The sequence below is a fragment of the Zea mays genome, chromosome 10 (genome assembly GCF_902167145.1).
Source record: "Zea mays cultivar B73 chromosome 10, Zm-B73-REFERENCE-NAM-5.0, whole genome shotgun sequence".
NCBI classification, from domain to species: Eukaryota; Viridiplantae; Streptophyta; class Magnoliopsida; order Poales; family Poaceae; genus Zea; species Zea mays.
This window is the reverse complement of record NC_050105.1, coordinates 112,082,530-112,103,840: the sequence shown is the minus strand read 5'-3', so window position 1 is coordinate 112,103,840 and position 21,311 is coordinate 112,082,530. Positions and strand designations below refer to the sequence as shown.

At 44.6% G+C, this 21,311-nt stretch overlaps 2 protein-coding genes across 3 annotated transcripts; both read right to left on the bottom strand.

Moving 5' to 3' along the window:
• Nucleotides 1-4,627: 4,627 nt before the first annotated feature.
• Nucleotides 4,628-6,871, bottom strand: LOC100191440 (uncharacterized). The gene has a single exon (NM_001136873.1). It carries the CDS (start codon nt 6,739-6,741, stop codon nt 5,116-5,118), a length of 1,626 nt encoding a protein of 541 aa, NP_001130345.1. The 5' UTR covers nt 6,742-6,871; the 3' UTR covers nt 4,628-5,115.
• A 3,244-nt stretch (nt 6,872-10,115) lies between these two features.
• Nucleotides 10,116-15,334, bottom strand: LOC100381633 (Major facilitator superfamily protein). Of its 2 annotated transcripts, XM_008663885.3 has the most exons (4): nt 14,457-15,334; nt 13,977-14,366; nt 12,421-13,352; nt 10,116-11,413 (listed from the first exon to the last, which is right to left on the bottom strand). In XM_008663885.3, the coding sequence occupies exons 2-4, from the start codon at nt 13,992-13,994 to the stop codon at nt 10,903-10,905; spliced, it is 1,461 nt and encodes a 486-aa protein (XP_008662107.1). In that variant the 5' UTR covers nt 13,995-14,366; nt 14,457-15,334; the 3' UTR covers nt 10,116-10,902. The 2 variants fall into 2 exon arrangements, with proteins under 2 accessions (XP_008662107.1, NP_001167921.1); NM_001174450.3 differs by lacking the exon at nt 13,977-14,366 and having other exon boundaries at nt 10,118-11,413; nt 14,457-15,323.
• Between the last annotated feature and the right edge of the window lie 5,977 nt (nt 15,335-21,311).

Below are 21,311 nucleotides of genomic sequence, written 5' to 3'. Positions count from 1 at the left end.
TCTTTTCCTTCTTTATTCTTTCGTCAATAATGGAGATAATAGATAGTTTAATGCATGCTAATAAAGATCTATTTATTCGGGGGCTACTCCGTTTTTTATGTGCAACAAGGAGCATATATTTATCATTCCAAATACTTGACACAGTTCGGTCTCTAGGGAGCCTCGTACGGATAAGATCATAAGACGACCAATCGACCATGCCTCAGATGCCCGCTTGTTTCCAGCGACGCGCGTGTCTGATTGTCCCTGCCCGCTTGTTGTACTCCCGTGAATTAATTCTTGCGACATACCATTAAAACCGTTTCAGCAGCGTCGCCTAATTTTCATCATACAAAAAATATTCTGTCTTTTATAGAACACTCTAAAAGCTTTTGTCCTCTATAATGTTGTTTGGTTGGGCGAAAGAAGTGGTAACGGCAGTGGGATCAGCAACCGGGCAGCATTTTCTGTTTTTACGGTATTGAATGACGATAGGTGGGGAGTGGGAATGAGATTCTACATGCTTGTATCCGGTAACGCTGCTATCAATTACGAAGTGCCCTAACCAAACTCCAAGGAACGACATCAGCTGTCACAGGGAATGGTTACGGGTCTAAAATGGCTGAACTAAACAGCTCCTATATCTTTATCGTCTCCAGCAACGTTCTCTACAATTCATCACCTATATTTCATCCCCTTTATTAATTTACATCATTACTAGAATTTATTACTTTACTAAACAAAAATACTAATTAAACACAACAAGAACCATCATTCTGGACATGACGAGCATAGAGTACTTGGCGCCAGCTGGAGCACAACATCGAGCACCTTGCGAGCGTCGTTCTATGCATCGCAACGAGCGCATCGGCTGGAGCACAACGTTGAGCACCATGCGAAAAGGTTTACAAAACTGGTCGGTTTTGGTTTATCGAAATCGTCGTGCCATGGTTTCAATTAACCACTAATTTTTTTTCAAAACTTAATCTAAATTTATTTTTTTTGAAAAAAATATAAAAACCAAAACCATCGGTAAATCATTACTTTGGACTGGTAAATCGTTATTTTGGATCGGTAAACCACCATTTTTTTGCCGGGAAACCGAATTTACTGCAAGTATTCTAGATGCATGCACATATAACTACAAGTAGACTGGTGTGTTATTTTTGTTTCATCCATCAGATAGTAAAGAAAAAATGGTCAAAATCACCGATCAAATCGAAAAAAAAGAAGATGATGAAGACAACGATGATAGCACAAACGACCCTAGTATAAGTCGTGATGGAGACGATGGCAGCCATGGTGATGGGGGATGTAATGCTGGATTATATGGTGCAGGAGAGATTGGTGCAAGATGGAGTGGTGTAGGAGATTGGAGGTCCACTGGAGGAAGTCGGTTCACCCATGCCACACAAGGTTCTTATCATGATGCACCACATTCATAGCGGGAGACAATAAGCTATCGACGTCGTTCGATTTCATTTCCTGTCCAAGATAGAATTTGTTGGGGACTTGTTCTCAAATGCTTCAAATTAAGAACAAGGCAACATAAAATGTTAAATTTTAATGTCCTTCGTCCATTGAAGCATTATCTCCCCAAGGATATAATGAACTTCGGACGAAGGTCATGAGCAAAAATCACGAAGGTCATACCTTCGTGACTAGAGTTATGAAATAATGAAAGATGAAATATAAAATATAAAACATGAAGGAATAATATATCAGAACACATAAACTTATTCATATATATTTCATTATACAAATTTAAATATTAAAACATAACATTTAATTATATTTATACCTTCGTCTTGACAGAAGGCAATAATCCAAGTGTCTCGTGCAAGTGATTAAAAGATTGCCTGAACAGTACAGGGGTACTGTTCATCTATTTATAAGCATAGGGCGTAGCCTGTGTGAGATTACATTTATGCCCTTTACAATTGATTACAGTCATGACACAAACTATCATGGGTCTATTGGTCATTTCATCTTTAAGTCGATTCACTCCTTCGTCTTGAGACATGTCACTATGCCGAAGCTTTATGAGTGATAGCTTCGGCACTGCTTTTGAGAGGATCTGCCGAAGGTGTTTCTTTCTTCAGGATCTTCGGCTACGAAGCATACCCCCAACAGTAGCTCCTTCGCGATGCTAGATCGTTTTTTGTAACGAGCTTGATCCGTGAAAAAGTCTCCTAGGCTTCGGGATGCCGAAGATCCGAAAAACACCTTCCCTGAGCTCGTTGCCGAGAAACGATTAAAATAATCCGAGCGTGAGGTGCCCCACCATGCAGCAGTTACGCGCGTCCTGGCGATTCACCTTCTCGGGCTCTGTGGCCCACCGTTCAGTGGGCGCGGGCGGCTGTTTGTCCGGTACGGAAGATTTGACGATTTACCTTCCCACCTGCGGCACTATATAAACAGACGGGTAGATGTGAAGTTACCACAACATTCATTGCTATTGCACTGTTTTGCTGCCAAAAATTTGACCATAGCCGAAGCTTGCTTACTGCATCCTCAACCGAAGCTATTTATTTTGCTCAAGCTTCGTAACAAGAAAGAGCTTCGGCAAAGTTAAAAAAATTTCAACTTCGTCAAAAAACAAGAAATTCAATCATCAGATGGCTAGGGTACGCTCAACAGCTAGGGTTACTCGCGACGGAGAGGACGCCGAAGGTGCTGAAACTGCTCCAATCTCTGAAGTGATGAAACGGTCAGGGCTGGTAGTATCGGAGGATGCACCTGCCGCTGAAGCTGAGCAGGTTGATGCTGAGGAAATTGAATCTGAAGATGATTACAGCGTCGTGCCATCTAAACCCAGCGTTGTGCCGTGTCTGTCAAAATTTTCTATTTTTTCAACGAAAAAGTTCCTTTCGCGGAAAACCAACGGTTTAGAATAGTTTACCACCGGTTTTCCATCAATAAACCGATACAAATTTAAGTTTAATTTGAATTGGGCAACCGGTAAACCATCGATTTACCGAAACGGGAGGGGGCGATTTTCCCCTCCAACGGTTTTGTTAACCCTGCCCTGCGTCTGTCGTTCTAGGCATGACAACGAGGATGCATGTTTGGTTTAGTTTTTTTTCCTAAGGAACTTTTTTGAGAATATGACTGTATGCAGAGAATCTGAGTATTATGTAGATTACGTGTGTAGGAAGATAAAAGAGTCCATAGAGCTTAAAATATAGAAAGTGATAATTTTCTAATATCACAATGGCTCTGCCGATTCTGTGTTCGCATTGATTTTAGACGGTTTTGATTGAAGTAATTCTTACAAAACCGAGCTGAAAAATTGAACTTTTGTTAGTATTCAACACTTTCTGGTGGCCAGAAACTGAAAACTAAAGCAGACGGTCAGCTTGGAGCCATCCAAGAACGACCACTCGTCGACTGACCAGTGACCACAAGGAGAAACTGATGTTGGAGACCAGCAATGCCAAGATCACCTCGTCCCGCACCGTCCAGGAGCTCCCCGTAGGCCGTAGTGCACTGGAAGATTGAAGGCGGGGGAACCAGCAATAGAGGACGGAAGCTCGTCTGCCAATCGGACGACGAGCACACCCTAAAGCTTAGCAGACAGCGAACATTGTTAGGCTGTCCGCAGCGGCATCCGCCAGACAGCCCCCTCCCCTTGATGTGGTGGCTACAGAAGCTCCCTAAGGCTGCAACGGCATCCGCTACAACGCTCCCTCGCTAGCAGATGTCAACAGTGAACCGCCACAGCTCCCTCGATTTAGACTGCACTGTTTATAAAGTAAAGTGAATCTAGTCTCCATCGTGGAAGAAGTAAATCTAGTCTCTATTTTGTACTAGAGAATGAGAGCTAAAAAAACCTGCTTCCCGCTGCTCCCAACATGCTCCCTACACTCCAACCCCTCAGGAATCACTTCACGCATAATTTGTCAAACAGTTTTCGTCAAATAAATTCAGTTCTACTCGAGAATCATTTGGAATTACTCTGTTAGAGAATTAGCTCTTAGAGCTAGAGAATTACGGAGCGGAGCTCTGCCAAACGAGGCCTTAGTTATATCTTTAACTATCCGGCTAAGGGGGTGTTTGAATGCACTAGAGCTAATAGTTAGTGACTAAAATCAGTTGAGGCATCCAAACACTATCTAATAGTTTAGCTATTAGCTATTTTTGGTAAATTAGTAATAGTTAGGTAGTTATTTGTTAGCTAGCTAATTCTAACAACAATTTTTAGTCAACTAACTATTAGTTCTAGTGCATTCATACATCCCCTAAGTCAACTAAAAATTAGCTAGTTATTATTAGCCAGCTAATTTCACTAATATTGTTTTAGCCACCTAATTATTAACTCTATTGCAATCAAAGATGGCCTTAGTTTTCTTCGTATTTTCGTTTACCACACCACCTACCAAGCAGCAGAAAATCACATCATACCGTGCCGTGAGTGCATATCTACTTGGATATTTGCAGGGGCAGCAGCAACTCACAACCAAATAAATACACAAGCATGGCTGCGCAGTGGTACAATCCACATGACACCAGAATCACATTCTTGGGTATAAGATTTGGTCCAAGTATGGCACCCAACCAAACAGTGCAGGGTGAAAGACAGAAGCATCCACTAGATAAAGCCGCTAGATTTTCCGACATGGTTACCAGAGTTCAGAGTCTACAATTTATCAGGTTCAACATCATGGCGATGAATTACTATAAAACCGAAGGAAATACAACATCACAAGTAAAAAAACAGGGTACACAAATGCGGGGTACACGGGCAAGCCAAGCCTTGCAGCTCTTGTCCCTCGACTCAGACTTGCCTCCTACAGTACATTACAGAGCGGCAACACAAACAAGTAAACAACCTCCCGTCGACTAACCTCCTCACCGATGATGCCGTGTGCAGTCTCCTCCCAATGGCCATTTAATCAGTTCGTGTAGAGATGAAATCAAATGTTAGAAATGCCTAAGAATTAAAAGGGTCAGAACTCCGTCACGCAGGCTGCTTGCCCTGGCAGTATTGTCCAAGTCATCAGCCAAAAATAAGATGACGTAGTAGAGCTTTAGATACCATCATGTGCTTGCACCGTGTCATTAACCAAGTGGGATCTGATCGTCCAGACATCCAGCTACCTATCTTCAGTGTTCAGAGTTGCCCCCTTCTCCTATTTAGCAGTCTGCGCCCACCGCATCTTCCTTGAGCTCCGTGATAACCTTAAGAAGGTCCACTGGAGTTGCGGCGGGGTCCAGCTCATGGCAACCTTTCGGGGCGTTGTTGCCTTCTTCACCGGTCAGAAGACGAGAAGGAACTCGATGTGAGAACTGGAACAGCCCTTCCTTCGGTATCCTCCTGACCTCCTTGGGATCCATGTGTCTGTGGAAGACAGCTTTGAATCCGGCAACCTTCAGCAACGGGATGACGGTCAGCCCTTGCTCCTCGGTGAAATCATCAACGACTTCTACTATCTCATACTTGTATATCACATCATCGGGTGTAAGCTCATTCCAATCAGGAGACCAGTTGCGGTACAAGGCCCATGTATCCCCTTTCTGGGGAACAATCCTGATGACGCCTCGGGGACCTTTAGTCCAGCTCACTCTGTGTGAAAATATGTTGACCGTTTCGCTGACCTGATATCTCCCAACCCTGAAATCGCCACATGTCTTCTGGAAACCGGAGGCAACCCAGCTTATAGGTGCCAGTTCGATATTTGACTTTGAGTTGAGAAAGCTCATGCGGATCCGGAAAGGCCTCATCGAAAGAACTTTCTGAACCATTACATATAGGCGAGGCATGCCATCTTCGCTGTCATATGTAGCCCACACTTGATCACTGTCAAATGCCTTCTCTGTTCGATCTTTATCGAAATCATGGAAGTCGGGGTCTGGGACGTCAATTGACACAGGTACACGGCGCTGCTCTGGATTCTTGTCATCAGTATCAGGCACTTGGATTTCTATGCTTCTTGAGCTACATAGCTTGACTCCCTTGCCAGGTTTGTCAGAGAGGACACCATTGACCTTTATGTTGTTGCCACAAGGATTTAGCTTTCCTTCAGATCCTCTTCTCTCTGCAAATCGTGAAGATGATGTAATGTTTAACTCCTGCAATTTTTTGCGGACAGTTGCCTTGGCTTTCTCAAGAAGTAGACTTCGTGTATCAATCTGGGTAATCTCACCAAGAACATTTGCTCTTCTTCCACTCACTGCAGATCTAAACCTTTCCGCTGAAGTACCGTTGACCCGTCCCACATCAGTGAAAACAGCAGTTGGTTCTGTGCTTGCGGCAACTGTTTCTTTGTTATCGCCACCAAAATCCACAGTAGTGTAAGTATCGTAATTATGCCTTCTCCGCTTTGAGAAGCGACCACGCCTTGAAGCAGCTTTCTCATGGACATATAAGTTGCCGCTTTCAGAATAGTTGTAGCTGTAGCTCTCATCATGCTTCTTTCTCTGTTTCTCCAAGGCATGTGTACCATAAGCATTGGTACCAGCTGCAGGTGTTGTCTTGGAGTACTGATTCCACTGGAAGCCTTGATTGTTGTAGGAATCATAAGCATTATCTTGCTGGTACCCCCCATGCCCTGTCCCAGGGATGCTAGAAGTCCTGCTTGTTGAGCCATATGAATGCTTGGTTGAATTGTGGTTCTGCTGTGGCTGCTGCTTGGTTGACCAGGAGAATGATGAACTGCTTCCGTTGCATGGGAACCCAGTCTCCACTGCCAAGAATGCATTATGGCAATTTGGGCACAGCAGGTTATGATTAAGATAAATTCTTAGGTACTCATACTGCATCCGGCAGCGGTTGCAAGATGTCCAGAATGTATCAACCCCAACAGGATGAGTGGTAGTCTCAGCTGCGGCTGCAGCAGCGGCGGCGGCAGCAGCTGCAGCAGCGGCATTCTTTCGAGCCCTCTTGTTTGCCTTCTTATCATAAGTATAGATACCATTGGTTACATTGACAACAGAATGATTTCTTCTCTTCTCATCATAAACCACCTTCCTGCTAGTATCTGACAACACACTCCACGCCTCAGAGATCAGTTTGAAGGCCTCCTCAGCACCAACTGATTTGTTCTTGTCAGGGTGCAGCAGCAGAGCTAGCTTCCTGTATTGCTTCTTCACCTCCTCTTCATCTGCAAAGGCGCCTAGAGACAATATCCGATACCAGTCACTCTCTCCATCAATCTTGGACTCAGCTGCAAGATGAACTTCAAGCGTTGAGACCATCTGCAATATGCCTTCAAGTGTCGGGCAGAGATTCTGGGCCTTGAGTGCGTACTTCCGAGCACCCCTGATGTCACGGGCATGGAACTTGGTCTCAGCAACATTTTTGGCTTTTAGGGCATCATCCATATTGTACTCCTCACTCATCTGCGCCTCTGAACTTGATTGGCCAACAAATTAACTTGAGCAGGAGCAGCAAAGCACAAGATCAACTGATCAAGAGCTGGACAAGATTAAGTGTGCATCCAGATTAGAGATCTTCATTGCCTTTGCCTGCAGTTAAGTACAACTAGGTTAGAAATCTCAACAACAACATCAAAATGAAAGAACTCTGTGATGCAACAGTACATATTACAAAAGGACTGAATAAGAGCACTGAAGTGAGAAACCAAGCAGTATGTAAACAAGCACTGAAGAAGTCCCAGAAAAGTAAGCTACCACGTTTGAACTAATCATTTCAGATCCAAAATAATCTAGAAGTGAGCGCTTCAGTAAAACCATACTCATCGATAGTTCTATCTCATAGAGAACTGACATTTCACAGTATTAACTTCAGCTCGGACAGAGCATGCACTCCCATCAAACCACTAAGCGGCACTGAGATTCACTTCACTAAATTCGGACTCCCGAGCATCCTTACTCAGCATTCCATCTTTGATCTGCAGCTGCTAAGCTAAGCAGATCACGCAACTCCAACAATACCCACAACAAAAATCGTGTCTTTCATAAGAGCAAGTGGAACAAAAGATCCAAACTTTCTACGCGAGTCCACAAATCTTGAACCCACCCGCAATAGCATGTCAAAAAAAAAAACCCCAGCGAAATGGACAAACCAAGCCCCTAGAAGGCACCTTGAAACCAGTTCACGAGCACCTCGCAAAACCCCCAGCACGAATCGAGCCAAGAAACGCCTCGATCCGCGTGATCCACGACCTCAAGAAGACAAGGAACTAACCCAGCGCCGCCACCGGTTCCAGGAGGCCACGAATCGGGGACTCCCGGCGAGCCGGACCCAAACCCTAGGCACCCGCCAGATCTGCCGCGCCAGGCCGCGGCCGGCGGCGAGACGCACCTCAACCAGAAGCTGACAGCGGGAGGGATCTACTGGGAACTCACCGGCGCAGGATCATCTCCGAGAGGCGCGCTAATTCGGGCGGACCTGCGGCCACGGGAGCCCCCAGAATTGCGAACTTTTTGGGCCCCGATTTTTTTTTCGGGGGAGGAGCAAGCTCGAAAAAACGAAGCTTTTTTAGTCAAAGCCTCCAAAATTTTGCAATACACAATAGCAATGTGCTGAGAAGGGTAATGTAGCTGCTGCAGCAGCAGTAGGAGTAGAAAAAGAGTAGGTCAGGTCATGTGTGTCCTGTAAAAAGGAAATAAATTATTCCATCTCTGTTTTTTGTTTGCTCCAAAAGTTTCGAACTTTGCCCCTATTCGGCGCCTCAAATTAATTCTGGTAACAGTGCAGCCCCAAACAACGGGTTCAATCCCTAACTCAGGGGCTTTCTCGGGATTTCCAACTTTTTCCTTTGTTTCACAAAAATACGCGTGTATAAAAGCAAAAAAAGATAATTGCCGAATTTATTTAGAGACCATGATTTGTGTTTTAGCTGGAGGTTTGAGCCCAGCACAAAGGGCACTCAATACGGGAAATGGCTCTAATGTCCTCCTGGTGGGCCCCACGGGACACATCACTTCGGACATACAAAAGGCACTCAGGAGGTAATTTGCTTGCGTACAGATATGTGATATACTAGTCCTATATACGAGTGTACGTGACACTTTATCAGGGGCTATTGTGTAAAATCACAGCAGTAGGGGTAACCTGGTGCTGATGTTAGAACAACCAAATGCCAGGGACATATCAGGAATTTCCCATGCAATAATGCTTAGGGTTAAAATCACAGCATCAGCCATAAAAAGGTTCCTCTCACTCCTATTTCCCCCCTCCACCGGAGAAGATACCTTGTGTACATATGGCTGTGTGAGAACCCCCTTTTCCCAAGTGTGGGACCCACTCCCCTTGTTACTATTCTTTAAGCATTCCTCTCTACATCATCACTCACCAGCACTTTTTTTTCTTCTTCTGTACTGGTATCTGAAAAAAGGAATACAATAATAAAATAAACAGCACTAGCACAAAATATCTAAGGGCAAGTACTAACACTGTTTGACATTTCTTCTGCCAGTATTAACAGCAATTCACAGACAGAGTGATTCCTGCAACTGGTTCATACGTGATATGGAGTATTTGTTTGAGCTTGCAAAGTAAAGAACATGAGGATTTGCCTTATGAACTTGCAAAAAAAAAACCCACAGCCTTGACCTGAAGCTGCACCCAGAAGACAGCAGATGATATGGACCAACATAAGGGTAGCCTGCCCTGAAGATCTCCAGGCACCTAGAGTCTGTAACAGAACGTTATCACACTTCAAAAATGGTGAGGGGTGTAATGATGTGCTCTTGCGGTTATGGAACTGCAGCAGCAAGATGGTGCTCCTTAGGGATGAACTTGAAAGAGTTGGAGCTGGAATTGCTGATGACAGCTGCTCACCCAATGACCAAAAAGTGAAAAGTGCTCAAGAAAAATGTAGGAGATGATTCAGAGATGCAGGTGACCAGGTGTAGACAAATATTACAGTGTACAGATGTGGAACTAGTTTAGACTCTAATAGTGTGTTTGGTTTGAGGCATGAAGTGATCCATCTTCTTCTCACTCCTCACTTTTTTATTTGGTTTGTGGAATAGAATGAGTTGATACATCACCACACCATTCCTCATAAGCTAATAATTAGTATATAGATGAGGAGTGGGTTGATTCCACCAAAATTGATAGAATGAACTTATAATGCATCACCTCATGAGGTATAGAGTGACTCCACAAACCAAACACACTGTAAATAGCCAGTGCAGAACAGCTGGGTAACTGATTGATCCTTCAATTGAATAGGAAGACCACACAGATCTCATAATAAAATAAGGTCACTTAGGTACATGTTACATTCAGAAGCTCAGGAAGAAAAAAAAAAGGATAGGGATCATCAGCATTCGTCAGAGCAAATGCCAAGCAGTGGGTGTTTCTGAGGTTACTGTAGCACTTCTGCAAATACCAAGATGTTCATCAGCAGCTACTAACGGCAATATGTACAAGGACAGAGATATGCCTAGTACTGCAAAGTGCACTGGAGCTCCGATAACACAATTCAGCAAGAGTGGAAGCGCTCCGTGGTCCAAGTTGATGCTCAATGTAACAATCGTGATTCTTGTCTCTTCAGGTCATTGTTCCCAACTACAGTTTATATAGAACCAAAGCATACAGGAAGTCTATGCAGGAAGCAAGAATTACTGGTAACAAGTTGATACATCACAAAAGAGAAACAACAAAATAACAACTAGAGCTCTTAGATTTGGCAGAATCATAGAAGATTCTATCATGCACATAAAAGAAAATTACAGTAGAGCCGGAGCTGAATGGACATGTGTGTCTTAGTACAAAGCCTTCATTACAGAATTCATGGTCCAAGCTTCAGGCTTCAGCTACAGCCTGTCTATCCGACAAATGAGGCGTGCAAATTTCTATTTGGGGACAGCAGTTCGTGCAGTAAAGCCTCTGAAATGATTAGAGAATATACATGCAAACTTTAATTTTGTGTGTATACGACACATATATGCAAAAATTATGGTACATGGAACAACATGAGGAAATGGCATATCCTATCCATGGAAGTTTCATGTGCGGTTTGAACGATAGAGTTGAGTATAGACCCGTTTGGTTCTGTAAACAACCATGAGGCTTAAGCCAGCTCCAACAACACAGAACGCTGACATAATCAATGAGCTAACAAAAAAGCAGACAGCTCCTTCACACTTCAGTGGTCCATCTGCAAGAAAACCCATGTTATGAAGCAATCTTGGAGATGTCAATGCTGTTATCTGATGGCCTTGTGCTTGTTTCTCAGCTTCATAGTCATACAAATTACTAGCAATAAGGCCTGAGAAGATGAGTGACCCTGTGGGGTTTGCTACTGTGAGGAAGTTGTACATTGCACCAAAGTGTTTTACGCCAAAAAGTTCAGAGACAGCAGCTGGCACAATAGCCCAATGAGCTCCATATCCGAGTCCAACCAGGAAGGTTCCGATGTACATAGTTCGAGGCCAAGCCATTGCAAAGAGGAAATGACCAACAGCCATCAGGATCTGAGCAATTACCAGCGCTATGTGCCTTGGGTATGCGTGTTCCCTGATTAGAAGAACAGCAAATCAAGATTTTAACAGTTCTGAAACTTGATATGCACAAAGAAATACTTCAAGCTTTATCAAACCTAAACAACAGTTATAGGGTAAACTAATTAACTGAAACTAGAAGAAATTGCAATTTATATAAAACTATTAGGCTTTGACGTGGTACTCCCAAATGACAGTGGGCCGTTCATTTAATTACATCAGATGGTTAGAATCATCCATTACTTCCTAGGAGGTAATATGTGAAATATTTGTTTATATTTTTGTAAAATAGGATAAATAAGGAAAACTTTAGATGTAAAGATCCTTTTTTGATCTAATTGATGCATGTGTGACTTATTGGATGTGGCAAATCTTTTTATTTTTGCACCTTTGAATATGTCAATATGACATGATTTAATTAGTAATAACTACCTAATCTTTTTATGCACGTCATCATGCTCGATGGCCAATGTACACATGAAATGTCACATGTGTTATGCGGACGGGCCAAACATAGTTGCCCAATGTACGTGAAACTTCACATTTGTCACCTAAATAGTTCTCGTACCATCACATTGAAATGTCAATCCAAAGCTTAATCTATTAGGGAAAGATGGACAATTCACTCGTACTCCCAACAAAAATAACACCTGCTGTGGAGTAAACCTCTAATGCTAGCATACAGGTAAACTGAATCGAAGTAAAGCACATCAGCCTAAACTTAACAAAGTGGAAAGATCACTTCTTTTTTGGTGGAAAAAATTATGGGTGTGTTTGTTGCACGTACAAAGAGTGAATGAAGGGGGTGGCCACATTTTTTATAGTGTTTGGATGAGAGTCACGCGGGGGCGAGGTGAACACCGAAGCAATTTTTGGTGGCGGCAATGGCCCCAAAAAATCGAGGGAACGGTGTCACCCCCGTCTCATCCTACTTTGACCTCAAACCAAACATATCCTATGATGCCAACAATAGCAGGCCCATTTTCCCATTACAAACAGTGATGGATAGGTCAGTGTCAATACCTGATAATAATCTCAGAGAAGTAGCCACCTCCAACACGACCAAGGAAATTCCATATGCTCGTCAATGACACAAAAATATGTACATCTTTGAACCCAACAGCCTGGCTCATCTGACCCAGATTGTCGATCACTGTCAGACCTGATCCTGATCCAAGTAGGAGCGAACACCAAATAAGCCAAAAATCAGCCTTCACCAATGCCTGCATCAGGGTGAAGTTTTCCCCTCGGTGTGGTTTCCTCCGGATTCTAACCCCACCCCTTGCTGCAGCTTGCACTAACTTGGTCTGCAACTCTGCGATCCTCTTTCTCCTTTCAGATGGAGGTAATGAATCAATGTCCTTAGGCTTCTCCTCTTCCACCTCACTCAAAATGACCTCTGGCTGATCCTCTTTCTCTTGTGAAGTGCTTGTCTCTCCTTTTGATGATTCAAAAAGGAGAGCCTCTTCAATTGGATGTTGTGTTTTGGATGATAATGTCAAGGTCACAGGGATCATGATTGGTAAAACAAGAAGTATGAGAAGAAGCACAGTGAGAATACCAACCACATTGTCGCTCAGTTGCATGAAATCTTGGACTAGCATGACGCCGACAAGATATGAGGCGAGGAGCAAACAGATAGTGTAGATGAACAAGAAGCTGTTCTTGTCAGATGGACGCACCTGGCGGTGACCTCCAACAGGCCTAATAATAAACATCAGGCCAAGAGCAACCAACGATGGACCAACTGCAACCATGAAGACAAGTGTTGCATGGTCTGGTGTGTGCATTACTGCATACAGCTGCGTCAAGATTGCACTGCTAAGGCCCGCAAATCCTTTCATAATACCCACTGTCTGACCTCTGCTCTTGGGGAAGTTCTGTATGCATGTAACAAGTGCGGTTGTGTTGAAGAATGTCTCACCGTTGGTCCCAACATAGATAAGAACACACATCTGAATAAACAACAGTAAAACATTACATATTAGCTGCAGAAATAAATGAGTTTCAGAATATTTGGTATGTGTATAAAAGATCTCCACATAAGTTGGTATGCAGATAGCAACAGGATTTGTCGGCCAATTGTAATTTGAGAAGCCCATGCTGCTATATACCGAAAACATGAGCACGTGCAATGGAAAAGTGGATAGATTTACAGATCTAAGATGCTGGTAAAATAAGAACAAAAGATGCAACTACAGCAAAATGACTGCGTTGCATCATTCCCATTTGCCAACTGACACAAAGGTAGGTTGAGGAAGTATGGCTAGACTATTTTGACAGCCAAGCAGGATAAGGAAGGAAAGAGGGAGAGTTTCTGCTACAACAGAAACATAGAAACAGCCTACTTCTGAATTCAAAAAAGAAAAACTCAACCGCACAATTTCTTGATGAATAACGACTTCAAATTCAGAAAAGGTAGCAACCAGTTACTGTATATAATTCATAATGGTTACACAACTGTTAAAATTATACACATGGTCCAAAATTAGTGACAATGACAACCTAACTATATGAACACTAAAAGCAGGGGAACCCTTTTCTCTAAAAAACAATATGGACACTAAAAGCGAATATACCCTCAGCAGTACACTCATGTGATTTGATTGGTCAATTCAGAAGTAAATTAAACGTGATTAGAGAAGTGTTCACTGCAATTGATCTGATCTACGATCCAGCGTCCACGCAATCGTTCCTCGGTTGGTTCAGTCCAGCTGTTTATATTTATTCATCAGGTCACATCTTAGGCCCACCTACTTGGCAATTCCATAAAAAAATGAGCAGGGCAGAAACAGATGAGTTTTGTCACTGGGGAACAGAACAGTTCGACAGGCAACAAGTTGACTGCTTTTGCTGTAATTTAGTAGGAACTCCTCTAATCTTCAGATTTCTTGACCAAGATCAGTGAAGGCAGCATTAATATCTTGAACAATCCCTCCTAAACAAAAGGTCTAAACCGAACAGCTCTCCTGCTCACAACACGAACAACCGATGAACCAAGCGAAGGATTCACATTCCATAAATAAACAAGAAAAAAAGAGAACAAAAGACGGACTCACCATCCAGAGGGGCAGCGCCGGCGCCTGCCTGGTGACGATGAGCCAGAGCCAGCCGTAGCCGAGGAAGTTCTGAGCGGAGCCGATGAGCAGCATCGCCCATGACGGCAGCACGGCCGAGAGCGAGCCGGCGAGGAAGCCGACGCAGTCGCCGAGGTCCTTGGCGACGCCGAGCGCGGCCACCTGGCGTTGGTTGTAGCCCAGCGCGGCCTTGATGACCGGCGAGATGGCGCCGAAGAGGTACCCGATGCCGGCCATGGACTGCAGCCACATTGCGGCGACGAACACCAGCCACCGGTTCGTGGAGAAGGCCCGCAGCCTGTCCCCAAGCGCCCCCATCGGACTGGCCACGGAATCACCAGCACCAGCAAGCAAAAAGATGGGATTTTGGTGCTGGAATTGGGGTTGGGGGGGGGGGGGGGGTGTCAGGCTTAGAGCTTGACAAGCACCAGCGAGATTGCCAAATGGACGAAAACGTTGCGGGATTTGGATCCGAGAAAAGGAGGCAGCTTTGGATTGCGGGAAGCAAGGAATACACACTTGGTTGCAGAAATAGCTCAATGCTGCCTCCAACAGACTTATGAGCGAGCGATGCTAATTGGACTGCTTTAGCGCAAAACAAGGAAGGAAAAGAGTGGGTTCTGGCTATGAAATGCAAACAGGCCGCGCAGGCGCAGCAGCGATGGTGTGGATCAGAAAGGGGGGAGCTTTACAGGCTTGAAGGCCAGAACCGATTTCCACGCAAAAGGAAGGTGTGCAACGACAAGAGCAGTCAGAGATAGCCAGTACAGTAGTACACCCCCTGCTGAAGAAATAGGGATGAATGGTGCGCCGTAGAGCCAGAGGGGTGCCGTTCTGGATGCACGGCTCCATGCGACGCTGAATGGACGAGAGATATATACAATATATACTGGTCAGTGTTGATAGAACCACTCTCATAGTCTAATAAGATAAATTTAGAATTCTGCGTTATAAAGAAATGAGCTTTGTCACTTTGTCGGCGCTACAATATCATTTAGACGTTTAATAAAAGAAAAAAAGGTTGAATATAATTGTATGGACATAAGGAGATCATTTTACCCTTGACTTTCCAATTTTTTGCTTAGGGTCTGTTTGTTTCAGCTTATAGATTATATAATCTGGATTATAATCTAAATTATATAATTCAGATTACATGTAGTTGTTTGGTAGTCTAGATTATACAAATGTAGATTATTCACAAACACAACATTACCCTTGTTTGTTTATTTGAGACGTGGAAAAAAGATTGACATATATTGTAATTTCTATTTACATAACCATGATAGTGGGTTTTTTACCAAAAATAATCTCAAATAAGCTACTTTTGAGGAGATTATGAGATTATCATAATCTGGGCTTTAGATTATATAATCTAAACCTATAATCTAGGCGTTTGTTTATCTCTTGGATTATTTACGCTGAATTATATAATATAGAGAGATTATAATATGAAACAAACAGGGTCTTAGGGGGCGTTTGAATGCACTAGAACTACAGTTGGTTAAAAATTGTTAGTGGAATTAGCTAGCTAACAAATAACTATCTAACTATTAACTAATTTACTAAAAATAGCTAATAACTGAACTATTAGCTGGGGTGTTTGGATGTCTCAATTAATTTTAGTCACTAACTATTAGCTCTAGTATATTAAAAAAAACCATAGGACGATGGCTTATCCACTAGTGGCTCCCGACACCGTGCCGTGAGCTCGGCCGCGCAATTGACGGCCACCTGACTGCGATAAATCACCGAAGTAATTGAATGACAACTTTTGACAAGAACGACGAGAAAGTGAGCTCTGAATATATGGTTGCAATTTCACATATTCGAAAGACCCTTCAGAACGCCTCTTGTCAGCTTGTTTTTTCATACGAGATTGAGCTTTCGAGAGATGCTGCTTAATCAAGTCGAGCATCACTGATCGGTCAGCTAACCAAGCAGCAAGGTCAGAGTTGACACAAGCATCAGCTGCTGTCATACCAAAGTGATTGCTTCGAATGGTGAACGCTCCAAGGCAGACTGGAAGCATGTGTTATACCAATACTCATCAAAAGAGAGCCATTTGGAAGGACAAACATTTGCGAAGCAGCGTAAGAAAGTCTCCATACACTGGTTCACTCGCTCAGTCTGTCCATCAGATTGAGGGTGATAAGTTGTACTCATACGCAACTGAACTTCAGCTAATGCAAACAGCTCCTTCCAAAAATGGGCAGTGGATTTGGATATAGGATCACGATCCGAAAAGATGGCCAGTGGAAGACCATGGAGCTTGTAGATGTTATCAAGAAACAACCGTGCCACTGATATTGCAGTGTATGGATGGTGAAGAGGAATAAAGTGCCTATATTTGGAGAATTTATCCACTACCACCAAAATACAATCAACATGGCCAGACTTTGGTAACCCAGTGACAAAATCCATTGATATGGTACGCTAGGAAGCAACAGGAACTTCAAGAGGTTGCAGCAACCCTGGATAGTGAGAACGATATGGTTTTGCACGCTGATAGATCTCACAAGATGTAACATAAGTTGTAACAGTTGTCTTCATTCCTTGCCAGAAAAAGAGTTGTTTAAGGCGTCGAAGAGTGACTGGTATACCAAAATGACCACCTACTGGGGAATCATGAAAGGCTGCAATCAACTTATTGTGAAGATGAGGAACATCGCCTACATACAGTCTGCCTTTGTAACGAAGCAACCCATTTTGCAAAGTAAAGTGTGGCACTGAACCGGGTTAAAGAGACAGCGCTGTTAGCAGTTCTTGGGCCTTAGAATCATCGGAGTAACTGGTGGCAATATCAGACATCTGTCAGCACACAAGGAGATGTAATAGTGGAAGACAAGGCTGTTGAAGAAACTGGCAATCACCAAGGCATGGCTACGAGGCCCAAGAGGAAGCTTAAGCCCAATGTGGTTCTGTCTGGCCCAGAGTGGGTGAAATGAGGGCCAGTGCTGCCCATGTAATAAGTAAATACTTATACTGCTGAAACGTGGAGGAATGGTTATCGAAGAAGAAAATACCTATCGAAGCCTATCCTTATTCCTCCACCTCCTGTTCTTCTTCTCCACGAAACCCCATTCCCTTCCTCAGTTCTGCTCCGTGTAACCGGTGCTAACAGATTGGTATCAGATTCCGTCGATCCTCGGCGTTCTAGAGTTCCATTACTTCACCCGCCACGCGAAATCAGTCGGTGCCATGGATCCGCAGTTCAAGCTGGCTCTGGAGGCACAAACCAAGTTGTTCCTCGCCGAGCTTGATAAGAAGTTCGCGGCCCATGACGCTAACTGGGAAGCTCGTATCGTTGACCTGGAGCACGCCGCAGTATCCGCCTCCGACAAGTTCTACGACCTCAAGGCGGATATACACACTGATGTTGCTGCTCAGTTGGAGTTCCACCTTACGACTGCGGCAGATCGGGCGGATCGGGTGGCTGCCGCCACCGAGACACGCGTTGCGGCCCTCGAATCAGCCTCGGTGGCCTTCGATTCATGGCGTCCCGTCATCGAATCAACGATCGACGACATCAAGCATGGAGTCAATTCCGTACAGGCCGCCGTCGCCAGAATCGCTTCCCCGTCGCGTCCAGAGCCCCGGGATCCTCCACATCTTCAACCTGGAATCCTCGGCGCGTACGGGTCAGCCGCCGCGCGTACTCCTGCCGGACCTACGGCTGACGGCCCAATGGGGCACCGCGTCGACTCTCAAAGCCCGGAGGCCGACTTTGGGCGTGTATTCGCCCAAACTCACCTCCCGCACAATGGTACGCCCGATTTCGGTTTTCCCTCGTATATTAAACCTCCTGAGTTATCCAATCATCCAGATTACGAGTTCTCTCCGGGGCCTGTTCATGGATCTCAGTTTGGTCCATTGCCAAAGGTTCCATTTCCACAGTTTGACGGGGAACACCCTCGTCTATGGCTTGGTAGAGCCCATGATTACTTTGACATCTACTTTGTTGATCCTAAGGTGTGGATTCGTGTCGCGACAATGCATTTCACGGGTGCCGCAGCGCGTTGGTTTCAGTCCATGGCCACTCCTGTCAAACATTGTAGCTGGGCTGAATTCAGTCACTTGGTCTTAGAACGCTTTGGGCGTGATCAATATGAACACCTGATCCGCCAGCTATTCCATATTAGACAGACTTCTACCATAGCTGCTTACATTGAAGAATTTTCTGGATTAGTGGATCAGCTAGCGGCATACCAGAGCAAAACTGACCCCTTATTTTATACCATGCGTTTCATCGATGGGTTGAAGGAACATATTAAGTCTTCTGTAATTTTACATAGACCTCCTACTCTCGATACTGCCTGTGCTCTCGCTCAATTGCAGGAGGAGGTCTCGGAGCCACCTCGGATGGAAACTCGCAAGTTCATTCCACCCTCATTGCCAAAGCACACACAGACTCCTCTACCTCTACCTCGTCCTCCCCCAACAGAGGCTGCATGTCCCCGTCCACTGGACAAAAAGCTTTCGTCTCTGAAGGCCTACCGGCGTGCGAGGGGACTGTGCGACAGGTGTGCAGAGAAGTGGTCTCCCGGGCATCGTTGCTCCCCTACAGTGCAGTTACATGTGCTCGAGGAGATGTGGCAACTCTTAGAAGATAATACTCAATCTTCTCCAGTGGACGCTGAGACCACCCCAACACAAGAATTGTTGTCTCTCTCATTGTCATCGGTCACCGGTCCGTCCAGGCGGCACACGATGCAGCTTATTGGTGAATGCCAAGGTCACATGGTTATCATCCTTCTGGACTCAGGCAGTTCCCACTCGTTTGTCAGTACATCTCTGGCTGCTAAACTTTCTGGGATGTCACTTTTGCCTACACAAGTGTTGGTGCACGTGGCAGATGGAGGGGTCGTTCCTTGCAATCAAGTATTCAAGTCAACACAGTGGTCAGTCCAAGGTCATGTGTTCGTCACTGATTTCCGAGTGTTTCCATTACAATCTTATGATATAGTTCTGGGCATGGACTGGCTTGAAAAGTTTAGTCCAATGAAGATACATTGGTCAGAAAGGTGGCTGCCATTTTCTTACCAGGGCAAGCAAGCAGTGTTACAGGGTAACTTTTCTTCTGATAACAAGCACCTACTACATGTGGTTTATTTGCTGCATTCCGCTGCTGATACCCATACAGATACCCAATTAGACCCAAGGATTGCCCAAGTTATTAAGCAGTTCCAGTCGGTCTTCGAGTCTCCTAAAGGCCTACCTCCTTCACGATCTTGTGATCATACCATCCCACTGCTGCCAGGTGCTCAACCGGTATTCATTCGGCCCTACAGGTATGCCCCGGCAGTGAAGGACGAGATAGAGAGACAGGTCTCGGAGATGCTAGACTCGGGAATTATTCGACACAGCACTAGCCCGTTTTCTAGTCCAGTCTTATTGGTTCGCAAGAAGGATGAATCATGGAGATTTTGTGTTGATTTCCGGCACTTGAATGCCCTCACGGTCAAGCGTAAATACCCGGTACCAATCATTGATGAGTTCCTAGATGAATTGTATGGTGCCAGCTGGTTCTCTAGTCTAGATTTGAGAGCTGGATTCCACCAGATTTTACTCCAAGAAGGTGAAGAATTTAAAACAGCCTTCCAGACCCATAGTGGACACTATGAATTCAAAGTTATGGCATTCGGGTTGACTGGAGCTCCTGCAACATTCCAAAGCGCAATGAACACCACTTTATCTCCAGTTCTTCGCAAGTTTGCTCTTGTCTTTTTCGATGACATCTTGGTGTACAGCTCTTCCCTTGAGGATCACCTGCAGCAATTGTCAGTGGTGTTGTCCCTGTTACAGAAGGATAAATGGCAAGTCAAACTATCCAAATGCACATTTGCAACTCGCTCCATCTCATACCTTGGCCATGTCATCAGCAAAGAAGGTGTGCAAACCGATCCGAGTAAAATTACTGCGGTGGTCAATTGGCCTAAACCGTCTAATGCAAAGGAGTTACGGAGCTTCCTTGGCTTAGCAGGTTACTACCGAAAGTTTGTGCCTCACTTTGGCATCATCTCCAAACCACTGACCAATTTACTCAAAAAGAATTCTGCATTTTGGTGGACCTCTGACCATGACACAGCATTTCAGTGCCTCAAAACTAGTCTGAGTCAAGCACCTGTGTTGTCCTTGCCGAACTTCTCGAAACCTTTCGTTTTGGAAACCGATGCTTGTGATCAGGGTGTAGGGGCTGTTTTAATGCAAGATGGGCATCCATTGGCATACATCAGCAAGGCTCTTGGACCCAAAACCCGCGGCCTTTCAACATATGAAAAGGAATACTTGGCGATTCTCATGGCTGTAGATCACTGGAGGTCATACTTACAACACTCTTCTTTCGTCATTCATACAGATCAGCGCAGCTTAATCCACCTCAATGAGCAGCGCTTACATACTCACTGGCAACAAAAGGTGTTTACACGGCTCCTGGGCCTCCAGTACTCAGTCATGTACAAGAAGGGCACCGATAATAGGGTCGCAGATGCTCTTTCCCGTCGAGCTTCCCACGATGCCAGTTGTGCTGCGGTCACCGCTGTTGTTCCTCAATGGGCTGAATCTGTGGCTGCTTCTTATATGCATGATGATTACTGTCAAGAATTGTTGGCCAAATTGGCAGTGGATGGCTCTTCTATTCCTCACTTCTCCTTTTGTGACGGACTGTTACGCTATAAGAACAGAATCTGGATTGGTACAGATGATTCCCTCAAACATACCCTGGTCACTGCTTTCCACCACAGCCCTGTGGGAGGTCATTCCGGTGTCCCAGTAACCTACAAAAAAATCAAACAGTCATTTGCTTGGCGCGGCATGAAGTCATTCGTTCATTCCTGGGTT

Bases quoted from the DNA above. Each gene is read 5' to 3' on its own strand.
- LOC100191440 (NM_001136873.1), bottom strand. From the start codon at position 6,741: ATGCAGTATGAGTACCTAAGAATTTATCTTAATCATAACCTGCTGTGC.
- LOC100381633 (NM_001174450.3), bottom strand. From the start codon at position 14,792: ATGGGGGCGCTTGGGGACAGGCTGCGGGCCTTCTCCACGAACCGGTGG. The intron at 13,353-14,456 runs GTGAGTCCGTCT...TTGTTTATTCAG, and splicing joins CGGCGCTGCCCCTCTGGATG to ATGTGTGTTCTTATCTATGT. The intron at 11,414-12,420 runs GTATTGACACTG...TCTTCTAATCAG, and splicing joins TTCTCTGAGATTATTATCAG to GGAACACGCATACCCAAGGC.